The sequence below is a fragment of the Neopelma chrysocephalum genome, unplaced genomic scaffold (genome assembly GCF_003984885.1).
Source record: "Neopelma chrysocephalum unplaced genomic scaffold, ASM398488v2 Primary Assembly neopelma1_70, whole genome shotgun sequence".
Classification (NCBI taxonomy): domain Eukaryota; kingdom Metazoa; phylum Chordata; class Aves; order Passeriformes; family Pipridae; genus Neopelma; species Neopelma chrysocephalum.
The window spans coordinates 4,286,367-4,299,175 of record NW_020897730.1 but is presented as its reverse complement, the minus strand read 5'-3'; the positions used below and the strand labels follow the sequence as shown (position 1 = coordinate 4,299,175).

At 41.4% G+C, this 12,809-nt stretch overlaps 1 protein-coding gene across 3 annotated transcripts in view; it reads right to left on the bottom strand.

Annotated features, from left to right (window-relative positions):
* Positions 1 to 5,189: 5,189 nt before the first annotated feature.
* Positions 5,190 to 12,809, bottom strand: part of COL4A4 (collagen type IV alpha 4 chain) — a 68,830-nt gene continuing 61,210 nt past the window's right edge. For all 3 annotated transcript variants that reach the window (XM_027686063.1, XM_027686064.1, XM_027686065.1), the window contains 5 exons: positions 11,980 to 12,111; positions 10,125 to 10,241; positions 9,209 to 9,397; positions 7,119 to 7,405; positions 5,190 to 6,509 (listed from right to left, as the gene is read on the bottom strand). In XM_027686063.1, the coding sequence (XP_027541864.1) occupies positions 6,246 to 6,509; positions 7,119 to 7,405; positions 9,209 to 9,397; positions 10,125 to 10,241; positions 11,980 to 12,111 (989 nt within the window). In that variant the 3' untranslated portion in view covers positions 5,190 to 6,245. The remainder of the gene's footprint in view (positions 6,510 to 7,118; positions 7,406 to 9,208; positions 9,398 to 10,124; positions 10,242 to 11,979; positions 12,112 to 12,809) is intronic.

Here is a 12,809-nt window from a genome sequence, read left to right as displayed (position 1 = left end):
TGCTGGGCAGGTCAATAGTAAATGTCCTTTTCCCTAGTGGAGATTGTTGGATTAGGTTAGGTCCTTCACCAAAGCATTCCTTACAGGGGCCATTTAAGAGCTATTGGTGGGTGGCCACTTCTGTGAATTCCTGTTTTCCTTATCCACATAACAAGGAAAAGAACAGCACCCAAATCCGTACAATATTAATGAATATGGAATGACCTGTTTGCCGACTTTTAAAAATTATATTTTAAAGTAAGTATTTATGTATGCAGTTCTGCAGCTGAGAAGGCTGTTGTTCCATCATTTATGCAGAGGTATAACCTGTCTGTGGCCAAAAGTTCTGTAACATTTGGTACCACTTATTGCATCTATTTCACTTTTTACATGCATGTTAAGTGTTCAAGCACGATAAAATTAAAACATTCTGAAATACTTACTTGCTTTGTAGTTTTTAAAATGCAAAATGCAGAGTCTAACAGATTACAGCTGCAACTGCCTCAGAGTAGCCATTTTTAATTTCTTCAATTCCCATCAGAATTTAATTGATTTCTGCCTCTGAGAAAGTTTAATCTCCACTTTAATGAAAATACCTCTGTCTTCATCATGCTGAACTGTGTAAGAAGGAACATGTGTCTGCAATAGGAGTGGTATTTGTCATCGGTGCATGGAAGACTAAATTCTGGAAAAGATCTTGTTTTTCTGTGTACTGAAACTTTGTTTTGCCAAGCTGAACATGATGTCAGTTTGAGTGCTTCATTCCAAATCTTTCTATAAACCGAGAGTAACACACAGGGATTTATCTCTGTTGGGCAGCTCACCCTGCACATGAAGTTCATCAGGGTGGTTCCTGACTGTGTCCCTTCCTTTAGGACTTGGTTATTATTTCGTCTCACATTTTCTGCATTTCTGCTTCAGTGGATCTGTGGAAAACATTAAAATATGTGGAATTTCAAATCCCATGAAACTCAAGTCTGTCTCCTTTTGTGAAGCAGTCAAGCCCTGTGTGGTGAAGCACAAGGTGAGCTTTGCTGTGAGGTGCCCTGAGCTGCTGAAGGCTGGCTGTGTCATACTGAGGAACCATGTTTGTTTAATACAGTCTCGCTGGAATGATAAATATGGAGTTGTTTTTACTTTACACTTATAAAATATCACCTCTAATTGAACTTCCAGTACCTTCTGGAACATCTGGATGAAGTGACTAGGAAAGGGGAAAGCTGTTAAGTATGAATATGGAGCAGCATCTGTTGGAGTGCTGATGGTGATTTTTTTCTCCACTTGGCTAATTTTCCAGCTGGTTCAGGTGGGCAGAATTTCAATGCCTGGTTTTGTTGTTTGGTCGGTTTAAAATGCTGATTTCTGAAATCAGATCCAGTCATGAAACAGATCCCCAGTTTGATGAAGCAATTGCCTCACCTGCTGGAAAGATCTTACCAGAGTTGTCAGAGTATTCTTATTGTTTTGGAGTGAAGGCTGATGGGCTCTGTCCTTGCCTGACTGCTGCTCCTCACAGCTGGCTTTAGAGAGATCTTTTTTCTTGCAAATAACTGTTCCCCATTACAGATCCTCCCCACGGTCTTGAATGTTGTTTTTCTTTCTTGTCCAGTCAGTTCTAATGCAGGTCAAGCCTTAGAACAGAAGTCCTCATCTGCCCAGCGTTTTTCTGTGTATGGCCCACTGAATTTCTATGTATGGCCCCACTGGATCTTTTTCAAACAAGTGAGCAGCTTGGGGTATGGGATAAAAGCTTTGATTTATTTGTATTAAATACAGGAAAAAAATGTATGGACTGTATGTATTCATGTTTTGACTGCGTTGATACTTTTGTTCTTCTCTGGTGCTTATGAACCAGCCAAAGTAGGAGAGAGTTTTTTGGTTAAGGGTTTACCTTGGAAGAATTCCTGGGTAATTTTGCTTAAACTTGTTGCAAATAATAATGTGATTCTGGGAACAGCTTGTGCCAGAGCAGGTACTCCCAAAAAAAGGGCTGCAGCCCATGAAGGAATAATGTCAGAGCACATAAAGAATGAGAAGGAAGGGGCAGCACAGAGAAACTACTTTGTGCCTGGAACAACAGCCACCCTCCTACAAGTTCCTCACTACCTCTTGCATCACTGAAGGGACTGAGTGTCACCTACAGCAGTGACAAGGGAGTAGAGCAGAGTCAGGAGTGCAGTTGAGCCTGGGAAATTGGGAGGAAAGGTCTGTTAAGGTTTGTCAACCTTTTCCCCAAAACCCAAATCAGTCAATTTATGCTAATTGACAATAAATTAAATTCCCTGAGCTGAGTGTGCTTAGCCCCCAACAGTACTTGGTAAGTGATTTCCCTGTCTATATTCTGACCAATGAGTTTTCTTGCCCTTTTTCCTCCTGTTTTCCCTCCTGTCCTGCATGGGGGGGTGAAGCAGCTGGACAGATGTGGCTGCCAGCCAGGGTGAGCTCCCCATGGGAGTTCAACTCTCAGGCACACGATGGATGTTGCTGATGTGACAACACGTGACAAGAGGGCCCTGGAGCAGCAGGCCTGGCCAGGGCTGGGGCACAGCTTTTGTAAGAAGTTGCAAGTTGTGTCTGCTCACAGGCCCAGCCCTTCACCCTCTCTGTCTGGAGCTAAAACATCTTTCTGATGATATCATTCTGATACCTGTTCTTTGCATGTGTATTGTGGACTACACATCCAGAAAGTTCTGCTGTACACAAATGAATTTGAAGTACACTTTAAAAATACCATTTTTACAGTACAGCACCACTGTGATAAAATCAGTGATGCCTGATGTCAGTTTTGCTTTCGTCTCTCTCTCCTTTTTGACACGCTTTGTATACACCAAAAGATGACATTCAGGTGACATTATCAGTATTAGGTTTGTGTATCTCCTTCCTCGTCTTATGAAAAACACCAAATGAAGCAAAAATGGCTGCATTTCTTCAGAGCAGAACAGGGTTCAGTGTTTTATTTCCACCAGTTATCATCTAGAAATCCTGGTGTGAGGGAGAAGAAGCTGCCACCTGCCCTGAGGATTTACCAGGAGGCAGAGCCAGGCACTTTCCCTGCTCCCTGGCCACACAGAGGCCATGGTTTGCCAGGGGGATGGGAAAGTCTCCTCATTGCAAATTACTGGTTCTAAACTGAGTTCCAGGGCAGTTCACCCCAAATGGCTCTAGTTCCAATGACCTCCAAGTGTAGCCAGCATAATTTTCTGTGTTGCTGTTAATATCCTGCCTGCTGTTTGGGATAAAATTCACTTCTTCACTGGGCCTACACAAGATCCAAAGCTCTGGAATGCAACAGGAAGGGTAAATTGGACTTTAAGGATTAGCACAAGGCTTTTCGGAGTTTTTACTGGTTTTTTTCATAAACAGTTTCAGCTCTGCCTTTTCACACATAATTTCATAATTAGGTTCCCTATGAATAATTTACCACATATTTTTCTGCTTATAGTCACTGGACAAATGATGGCAAAGTTAAAGCATCTGCTGCTTTATACTTTGGTCTGTCTTACTTGCTGTGTAATACTAAGCCATTTATCTGCAATTTCATTTTGAGTTAGTACAATATTTCTGACAAATGCCTTATGGAGTCAGCTGAGCATGAAACAAGAACTTACACACCTATGAAATATTTGGTACATCAGTGGTAGCTTAAAAACACATCTCTTATATTAGCACCATGCTCTAACCAACCGAGCTAATCTCAGGGTTGTATGTTCTTATAGACCCTAGTAAAATGTAACTGGCAGAGGTGCAAAAACTCTGCATCAAAATTATATATAAATATGACTGTTTTGTGTGATTTTTTAAAACAAAAGAGTGAGATAGTAAAATACTGTGAAATGGCTTAGTTGAATTATTGTTGGGCTTTTTGTTGATTCTTTCAGATGTTTTAAAGATTTTTCTGTGTATTTGTTCAAGTTAGGTGAACACAGATCCGATTCCAAAGTCCCATTTTATTCCCTGTTGTCTTCAACTTGTCTCAATGACAAAGTTTGCAATAACATAATGTATAAGGTTTTGTTTATTGTTTACCTCAGTGCAGTTCGTACCAAAAGCCTCACTTTGCATTCCAGCAAAGCCACGACCCTTCTCCAGGGAGTTTCTCACTTGAAAAGAAGCTGCAAATCAGTGATGGAGGAGCTGGTGAGTACTGCCAGGTAAAGCTCATTCATGAGATCTTAATGTAGAATTACCTAAATCCACCAAGGAAAGAGGGACCTCACCTGAGGAAGTTGGGTGTTCGTTTGTGACTGTTCACATAAGCTGAAGCTACCAGCCCCTTGTGGCTTCAGCTGTGGCCTTTTTGGAAATAGAGTTTGCACACCTTGAAGAACAGGTGACTGCAGCCCAGTCTCCTCTCCACGTGCTGCTTTCTTCCCACAGGAAGCTCCCGAGCTACTCAGCACCTTGAAGAGTTGAGACATTGGATTTTATGTCGAATAGGAGTGCTGCCCTCCCCTGGGTGTGGGGTGCTGTCTGAAGCCAGGAGGGGAGTGAATTCCTTCATACAGTTCAACAGTAGGGGTTGGTCCCTCCCCAGGAGACTGTGTGGTGTGTCACATGTGGTGTGTCACATCTGCCGTGTCCAGCCAGGATCACCAAGGAGTGAGCCGAGGTGTCCCCTGTCCCAGCAGGCACTGGGACCAAGACGGAAATGTTCCCTGGGACAGGTGGGGATGGGGCATGCCCCAAGAGGGCTCCTGACCCTTGCCCAGGTGACAGAGCAGGGGAGTCAGTGGGCCACAGAGTAAGCCTGGCAGATCAGAGAGGTTTGGCTGGTTTGTCAGGGGGAAGTTGCACAGTCAGATGTATTTACACTTGAATGGACTTACCCTCTGACTGTTTTATTTTCCTCTGGCTGAGACTGGAATGCCTGTCTTTCCTGCTCTTTGAGTTTGTGTATCCAGCTTTTAAATTGGCTGATCAGCCTGTTGTACTCGTGATGGCTTCAGAGGGAGTTTGCTTTGAATTAGGACTCTTGGACCAGGATCGCAGTTTCCTTGAAAATCCTTTTGCTGGGGGCACCTCAGTGAACACAAACTGAAATGAATAGAGCTGGGAAAAGCATTTGATTCCATTCTAGTAAAATGTAGCTTATTTAAGTGGTAAAAGGAGCATTTGTGGTCCTTCTGCACATGATGGATTCTCCATTTGCAGTCTGTGTTTTCAGATGTTTCCCATGACTCAAATATGCATTGAATGAAGGAGGTATAAATGTGTTTTCACTTTTTCAAAAGTTGATTAGTGCTTTGGCTTATGAACGTTTTAACAACCAGTGCTTTGAAAAATAAAGAGCATCTCCAGTGCTATCATTCCATAAGGATCTCAAAGGTGATGATGCTTGTTTTGGTGGTGTATTTACAAACAAAGAAGCAAAAAATGAACAAAATTTATTGTCCTAACACTTCTTATATTCATCTCTCATATAAGTTCACCCATTTCATCAACATCCCACTGTTTCTTTTCAATTAATACTAGAAACTGCTTTGTTTCTTCAGCTACTTGGATTGGAGGTTAATCATTTCATGTAACTGCTCTTAGAAATTAATTGTAAATATAGATATAGCTTTTTAAGGATTTGTTATCTCAACTAATTTTATTTTCTTACATAATCTGCTATTAAATGGATTTGCAACTTTTTTGCTGCTTATGAAAGCCCAATTAACAGTTCTTTGACAGTTTGGTCAGTACAGCAATGGTAAAGGCTTTCATCTTCATTGTTTTTATTATGAGATTTTTTTTAACAACTACATTTCCCCCTTCCCTCAGAAACAGCATGTGCAGAGTTCCTTTAGCTTGGGAATTCAGCTACAGGGCTTTGACATTTGTATGTTTGCACATTTCTATAGATATGGATAAATATTTGTAATATACCATATAAACGCACATACTCTTCCTGCTGTAAATGCCACTTCTAAGAGGAAATCCATTGTCTTGCACAACGGGTGTGGTGTCCTTGGTATTCCCAACTTGACTCAACCCTCCAAGCTCGCCCTGTTCCCTGTACCTTATGGCAGTGGACTCCAATGTTGACAGAGTTTAATTTTTTAAAATTAATTAAAATTAATTAATTTATACTAGATCTTACTACCTGTAGATGTGTGTAGATGGGTGGTTCAACAGATCCTTCATCTTTCAGTCTTATATATCTATTCCAACAAAGAGAACAGTTCTGCACACTTTCAAACACATTCAAATATGAAATGCTGTTTAAACCTTTATCATGTTGTTTATCCTTATGCAAGTCTGGCTGTGCATTTCTGGTTTGCTTGTTAGCCATGCTTCAGGCATACCTGGCATCTACTGATTTTTCTCCTCTGCTCTTGTCCTTCTTTAAGAGTTCCTGACAGGGGGGCCGATGCAAACTGCAGTTCAGGCATCACAGTTGTCAGCCAGAAACTGTATTCATTAGCAAAAAATTGACACGTCCCCCGCTGGCCCTGGCATTCAATGAATGGTGCTGATCTGAAGTCTTCTAGGCAACTTCCAGGTGACATAAGGGACTGTCCACCACCCTGATCACCAGATCCAGTGTGCTGGAAAGAACAATGAGAGAACTTGACAACTGTGCGTGAAAAATAGGTAAATTATGTTAATCTTTTTTCTTACTTTATTTGCTTTTAATTGTACTGGTTTGGTAATCTTAAATTAGAGTAAGCTTTTTTGCTGGAGAAAAATCTTAATTTGCTCTGTAATGAGTTAATCTCAAAAGTCTAGAGCCAGCTCACTTCTTCTTTCTTCAGTTTGATAAATACCTGAAAAATAAGTCTGGGTTGATTCTGAACAATTCTGTTATCCAAACTGCTGCAATGTAAACTGAGGATGGCATTAAAAAGACCTGGAGCTCTAATTCTGAAAATTGTGTCTTTGTACCTGAAAATCCCATTGTTTATTCCAGACAAGCAGGCAAAGCCTGTGTAATTTTAAGAAACGTGTTTTAAGGCTTTGAGTACAGTAATGCAGCTACAGCCACGTTCTGCAATTTGGAACTAACCCTCGTCTTGTTTCTTGTTGTGAATTTTCCTTTTTAATGTCCAGTAGGCATTGGATAATTTACTTTTCAGACCTAAAAATCTTCGAACCTTCAGAATACAAAAGCTGGATGAAAGAAACTTTTCTATAGGATCACGCGCCCAGAGTCTCACCATCAAGAAGGAATATCCGATCCAAAGGCTCCTCCAGTTCACTGGGCAGGGAGGAATTGACTCATCTTGGCTGTGAACTGCCACTGCCTGGGCTGGGGCCTCACACACGGCACATCTGCTGATGTATGGCTGGATTTCCTCTTCGGAGAGCGGCGCCATCGGCAGAGGAGCAGCGCTGGATAACCAGTAGGACTTATCATTTCGGCTGGCATAGTAACACACCTGGTTGATGTTACAGTAAGCAAAGGGCATGGTACTAAACACAGGGAGACAGGATCCTGCCAGACCTGAAAATAATAACAAATGATGCAAATTACTCCACTTCTAGGTAAGTTGAAAATAGTATCCTGGCCAATGTTGCTGCAAAACTGTATATCTTTACAGCAGTTAGGTAATTCACAGATCTTAAACCTCCCAGACCTTTACCAAAAGGGCTGGTTATATGGAAAACAGAGACTTTTTTACCAATAAGTGTCTTCCTTTGACCAATAATATTTAACTGTGTCACAATCCAGTATTTAAAGATGATGTAGTTTGTCACCATGGGAAACAGTTATGATAACAAATATCTTAGCTGTGCCAACGCTGAAAAATAAATTAGGCAAGAGGTGGTGGCTGGTTTAAAAGGAGATTCGCTATTTACAAACTCATTAGGAGCAGTGAGAAACCAAATGCCAATGCTGATAAATAGAAAATTTTTGTAAAGTATGACAAGCCGTTGCTACCAGCACATTAAGCTGAAATTTCAGCAGCTGTTCTATTGCTTTCCAGAAAGGTTTCACCGAATCTCAAAGTGAAATAAAAGGATTGAGGGATTTTGCAGAGCCAATCCTGCAAAATTCTTATCAGGCAGACATCAGTGGGAACTAAGAAGTGACTAGTGCATACTTCAGCATACTTCAGAGGTGAAGTTCTTCCAGAACTGAATTTAGAACAGTTTCATGATGACCTATTTAGTTAACACTAATGACTGCACAAAGTTCTGCCTTGAATTTTGTGTGTGAAGTGTTATTTCTGTAATGCCCCCAAACCTGAACACCTTCATTAAAGACATGTGACATTTCTGTACAGAAGCCAGTTTTGTTTATCACTGATAATTTTCTATTCCAGTACTAATAAAGGATCTGGAGCAGCCTGAGAAGGGAAAATGCCTGCAAAATCTCAGGAGATGGGGACTCTGTTCTCTTTGAATTTTATTTTCACTGCTGTTAGGAGACATTCTGTTAGCAACTGCCTCTCCTGGGGAATGCCAAACACACAATAGTAAAAACATTTTAAAACATCACTGCTATTCTAAAAATATCTCTTTTTATTGCTCTTTTAAACACTTCTGTTTTGTTCAGCTTATTAGGTCCTTGATCTTTCCTCCTCAGAGACTTCTTTGACTTGTATAACAAGTCAACAAGAATTTAGGCAACTTTTTCTGTGCCAATTGCCACCAATCAGTTTCTCAGACTGCAAATCAGGCAGCTTGTTTAGACAGCTGATTTTAGTCAGAACTGTAGAGGATGTAGAAGAAATGACCCAGGACACCAAAAGGAGCTGTCTCTGGGAGAAATTTTACCTTGGCTTTTCTAGAAAATATTAGCTTCTGACTCTTAAAAGCACAGAATTCTGCTGTACACATGACACATAATCTACTTGTAAAGCTTACTTACAGGGTCCAACTGTAACTACCCAACTTAACCAGCTCTTTTGCCCAAGCTGTCTCTATTGTAAAAAAGGAGCAGATCCTCCAGGGAGCTATTTGAGTGTGGCCAAATGAGATTGGTGACCTAGGAAAATCTCTCCAGACACTTAAAAGATAGCCCAAAATTACTCCCTGGGAAAAGTGAAGTAAACCACTCATCTCTCCAACTTCTAGTCAAAATTACTTAGAGATAGAAATAGTTTTTCATTCAATTGCATTGCAGCAGAAAGCCATTTTTAGTGGGTCACGTAATAGGGCAGCATAACCAAGTTCATTATCATCAGTGTAAATTAGTTTTGAGACTGTAGTAAATAAGGTTCTTGTCTTGTCTTATCATTCATTGTATAGATCACACCATATTAGACCTTAGCTGGAGAGCAATTATCACTACAATACATACCAAGATCTTGATTATGGGCTTTCTCTTGTCCTTCCAGGTACAGCAAACTATAGCCAGTCCATAATTTCGGCATCCCCTGTGGGCAGAGGGGTTCTCTGTCTGACTGACTGTGAAGGACCAGCAAGAATCCACTTGCAGATCTCATGTGGGGGCCTGGTGGTCCTGGGATACCAGTCTGGCCGGGTGGACCTTATCCATAGGAGAAAGGTAAAAGAAATTTACTTGTATAAAATATAGCAAAAGTTCACACTAGCTGTGTGTTGAGTGTTCAATAAGGAGTTCCTGACTCAATATAATACAACTCCATGCGCTGTCATGGGCAATAAAGACACCAGTGGACTTATGTTATCCTTCTTATGGGAGAGAAATGAACTGGATTGCCACTGAATGCTTGGCAGTTGGCTTTTCTATTGTGCCTCTGTCTTGTGCTGTATGGATTAAGAAATGAACGGAGGTGGGCAATGATTTCCCAGACTTACTCAGTAGGATGACTTTTCTGGACTGAATTTGAATCTTTGCGGTAACAGTCGATGCCCCTTCCTCACATATGTATTAAACCCTTCATTTATTCAGGAGCAGTCACAGTTAAAATACAATTTTAATTACTCCCAGACAGTTGCCCCATTAGCCCTGACTCAGAGATGCATGCCTATTGATATGTGCTGTCTGAGCCTCTGTGGTTAATTGCCTTTCTGCTTAATAATGGATGCTGAGATAAATTTTCTTCCAACAGGTCTTGTTATGAAATCATTCACAAATGTCTCTATATCAGTGTTTGAACTGAGAGGGGGAAAAGTGTCATGGAATCTCAGGCTAGAGGTGGATGTATCCATGTGTGAACTGGGGGAGTAGAGAGGAAACTTGGTCTATCCATCATCTCACACATCTCTCCCCCAGAGTCATGTTCCATTCTTACCTCGTGGCCCAGCATATCCTTGCTCTCCTCTGCTCCCTTGGTCACCTGGTGGTCCAGGTGCCCCTGGTAAGCCATCTTGACCTGGCAGGCCACATGACCCTTCTTCACCTTTTCCTCCTAGGTAAATACAAAGGATGTGCTTTTCCTTCATATGGCTGCATTTAAGGTTATACATTGTCCAAACACAAAGGGCCAGTCAGCAGGACAGACACCAGGCCAGGGAGGTGCAGAACCCCTTTCTGCTGGGAATTCTCTTCACAACTTACCCACTCTGACCACAGTAGTAGCTCAGAGGCATGACTTTAGTAACAGCAGCTCCTGATAAGGTTTTACATCCTCTCTCCAGAAGCTTTGTGATTTACAGTTGATATTAAAGCACTCACTACCAAACATTATCAGGCAAACCTCTTGTGGAATTGCCATCAGGATCTGTACTGTGTCACAAGCTATAACTCATCCCTTAGAACCCAATTCAGCAAAGTCTTAGAACAGACAGTGAACTCTCCTTGAAGAAAGGGATGTATTGGAGTACTTACAGAACAGGGAGGGACTGCAGAACTGGACTATATCCAGGGGAGAAGGGTAAAGACATTTTCAGGCTCCTGCTGTCCTCACCTTTCTGTATTTCTTATATGTCCATGCATTTTTACACATTAGCAGATGAGGTGTGGCCGTGACAGTAAAAGCTGTGTCTCATTTGCGGGGCACAGATAGTGATGGGCCTTTTCACTGGCTACTTAAAACATAATCTGAATTAAATATTTACACTTGTCAGGTATTATTGCACTTAGCAGTGGTTTTCCTCTTTTGATAAAAACCAGTTTTCAGATGAGGCTGTGTCTCCAGCACCCACCACTGTTGTTTCTCAGTAATGGTGTGTTTCATTCCTTGCAGATTTAGCTATTTAACCTGCAGACTGAGTAATTCAAGGTTGTCTCCCAACATTCAAAATTTCCCCATGTTATTTTTTACTAGATTCATTAAGAAAACCTAAACCAGTCAAAACAATTAACAGCTTTTCTATGTTGATTGCACAGTTATTCTGCCAAAGCTTAAGCACACTGAAGTTTTAGTAAAGCACATTGCTTTTGCCAGTAAAACTTCCAGTTTGCCTTCCAAGCCAGAAGAAAATTGGATTTCTCCTATCTTAATGAAAGGAGAAGCATTACTAAGTATTTCTTTATTTCTTTCATAAAACCAGTACAAGTATGTATCATTATATCACCTGGTTTTACAGAAACTCTTGCATGGAATCTCCTGGGAGAATATAATGGATTTTTCCCTCTGGAGATACTGGATGTCCAGAGCAGCCACTACAACAAACTTCAGTTTCCCAAGTAGGAAATACCTAAAACCACACGAGGGATTTCACTATCTAAACTGAAGACACTCTGCAGACAGGCTGTGTTTTATTTCCATGAAGATGGTCTCTCTGTTGGAATCATCAGTACCAGCATCACCCTTGTTTTCTTTTTATTTCTCAGAAGAATGTTTCAGTTTTTCATCACTTCTTTTTAAGATCTCTTTGGTCAGTTTTCTTTTCTGGTAACTTTTTCATGTTCTAACAGATAAAGAGCACTATTGTAGCTGCCTCTCTGACTTCAGTGTCTTTTTAGGACTTTGGTTAGCAGAACTTTAGGATTCATTACTGCTAAATTTTAAAGCATGTTTATTTTTAACATCCTTCAAATATGTCTAAACCATAGGAGTGGTTTGAGGCATTGCTTTATCATTTGTTGGGAAAAAGGAAAAATACCATTTGAAGAACTCTTTTCTCAACAGTGCCTCATGCTTTTGGCCTCCCTGGCCTAGGAAAAGTGAATATAGTGCAGGCAGTTTCAAAACATGAGCTTACCATGGGGTCCAGGGTGGCCTATTGGCCCTGGTAATCCTGCAGAGCCGTCCTTTCCTCTTTGCCCTGCTTCCCCAGGAGGGCCTGGGATTTTAGGGCATGAATCATCTACTTTTCCTGGTTCACCAGGGTCACCTGGAATGTGTAACAGGAAAGTGAATTGGAAGACTGGTTAATGGCTCCCATGCGAAAAGTCAACATAAATGCGAGCTGACTTTGGTGTTCAAGGTAATACTTTCAGTATTTTAAAATCTGGAATTATGAAGTCTCACTGCTTTTAATTTTACTCTTAGTTTTTTAGCATAGCATTTAACAGCATGGCAAGCATTAGCCAGCATAAGGCAGCTGATGTGATCTTTGCCCAGGTGGGCGAGGCCAGTGACATCCTGGCCTGTATCAGCCATGGTGGGGCCGGGGCAGTGACTGTCCACATGTTCTGGGCACTGGTGAGGCTCCTGCTCAAATCCTGTGTTCATTTTTGGGACCCTCACTGCAAGAAAGACATTGAGGTGCTGGAGTGTGTCCAGAGAAGGGCAGTGGAGCTGGGAAGGGTCTGGAGCACAAGCCTTATGAGGGTTGGCTGAAGGAACTGGGGTTGTTTAGCCTGGAGAAAAGGAGGCTCAGGGGAGACCTTATTGCTCTTTACAGTTACTTGAAAACAGTTCGTAGTGAGTCTCTCCTCCCAAGTAACAGGAGGAAATCACCCTAAGTTTCACCAGGGGAGACTTATATTGGATATTACGAAATATTTCTTCATGGAGAGGGTTGTCAAGCCCTGGAACAGGCTGCCCAGGGAAGTGGGCATCCCTGGAGGTACTTAAAAGACATGTAGA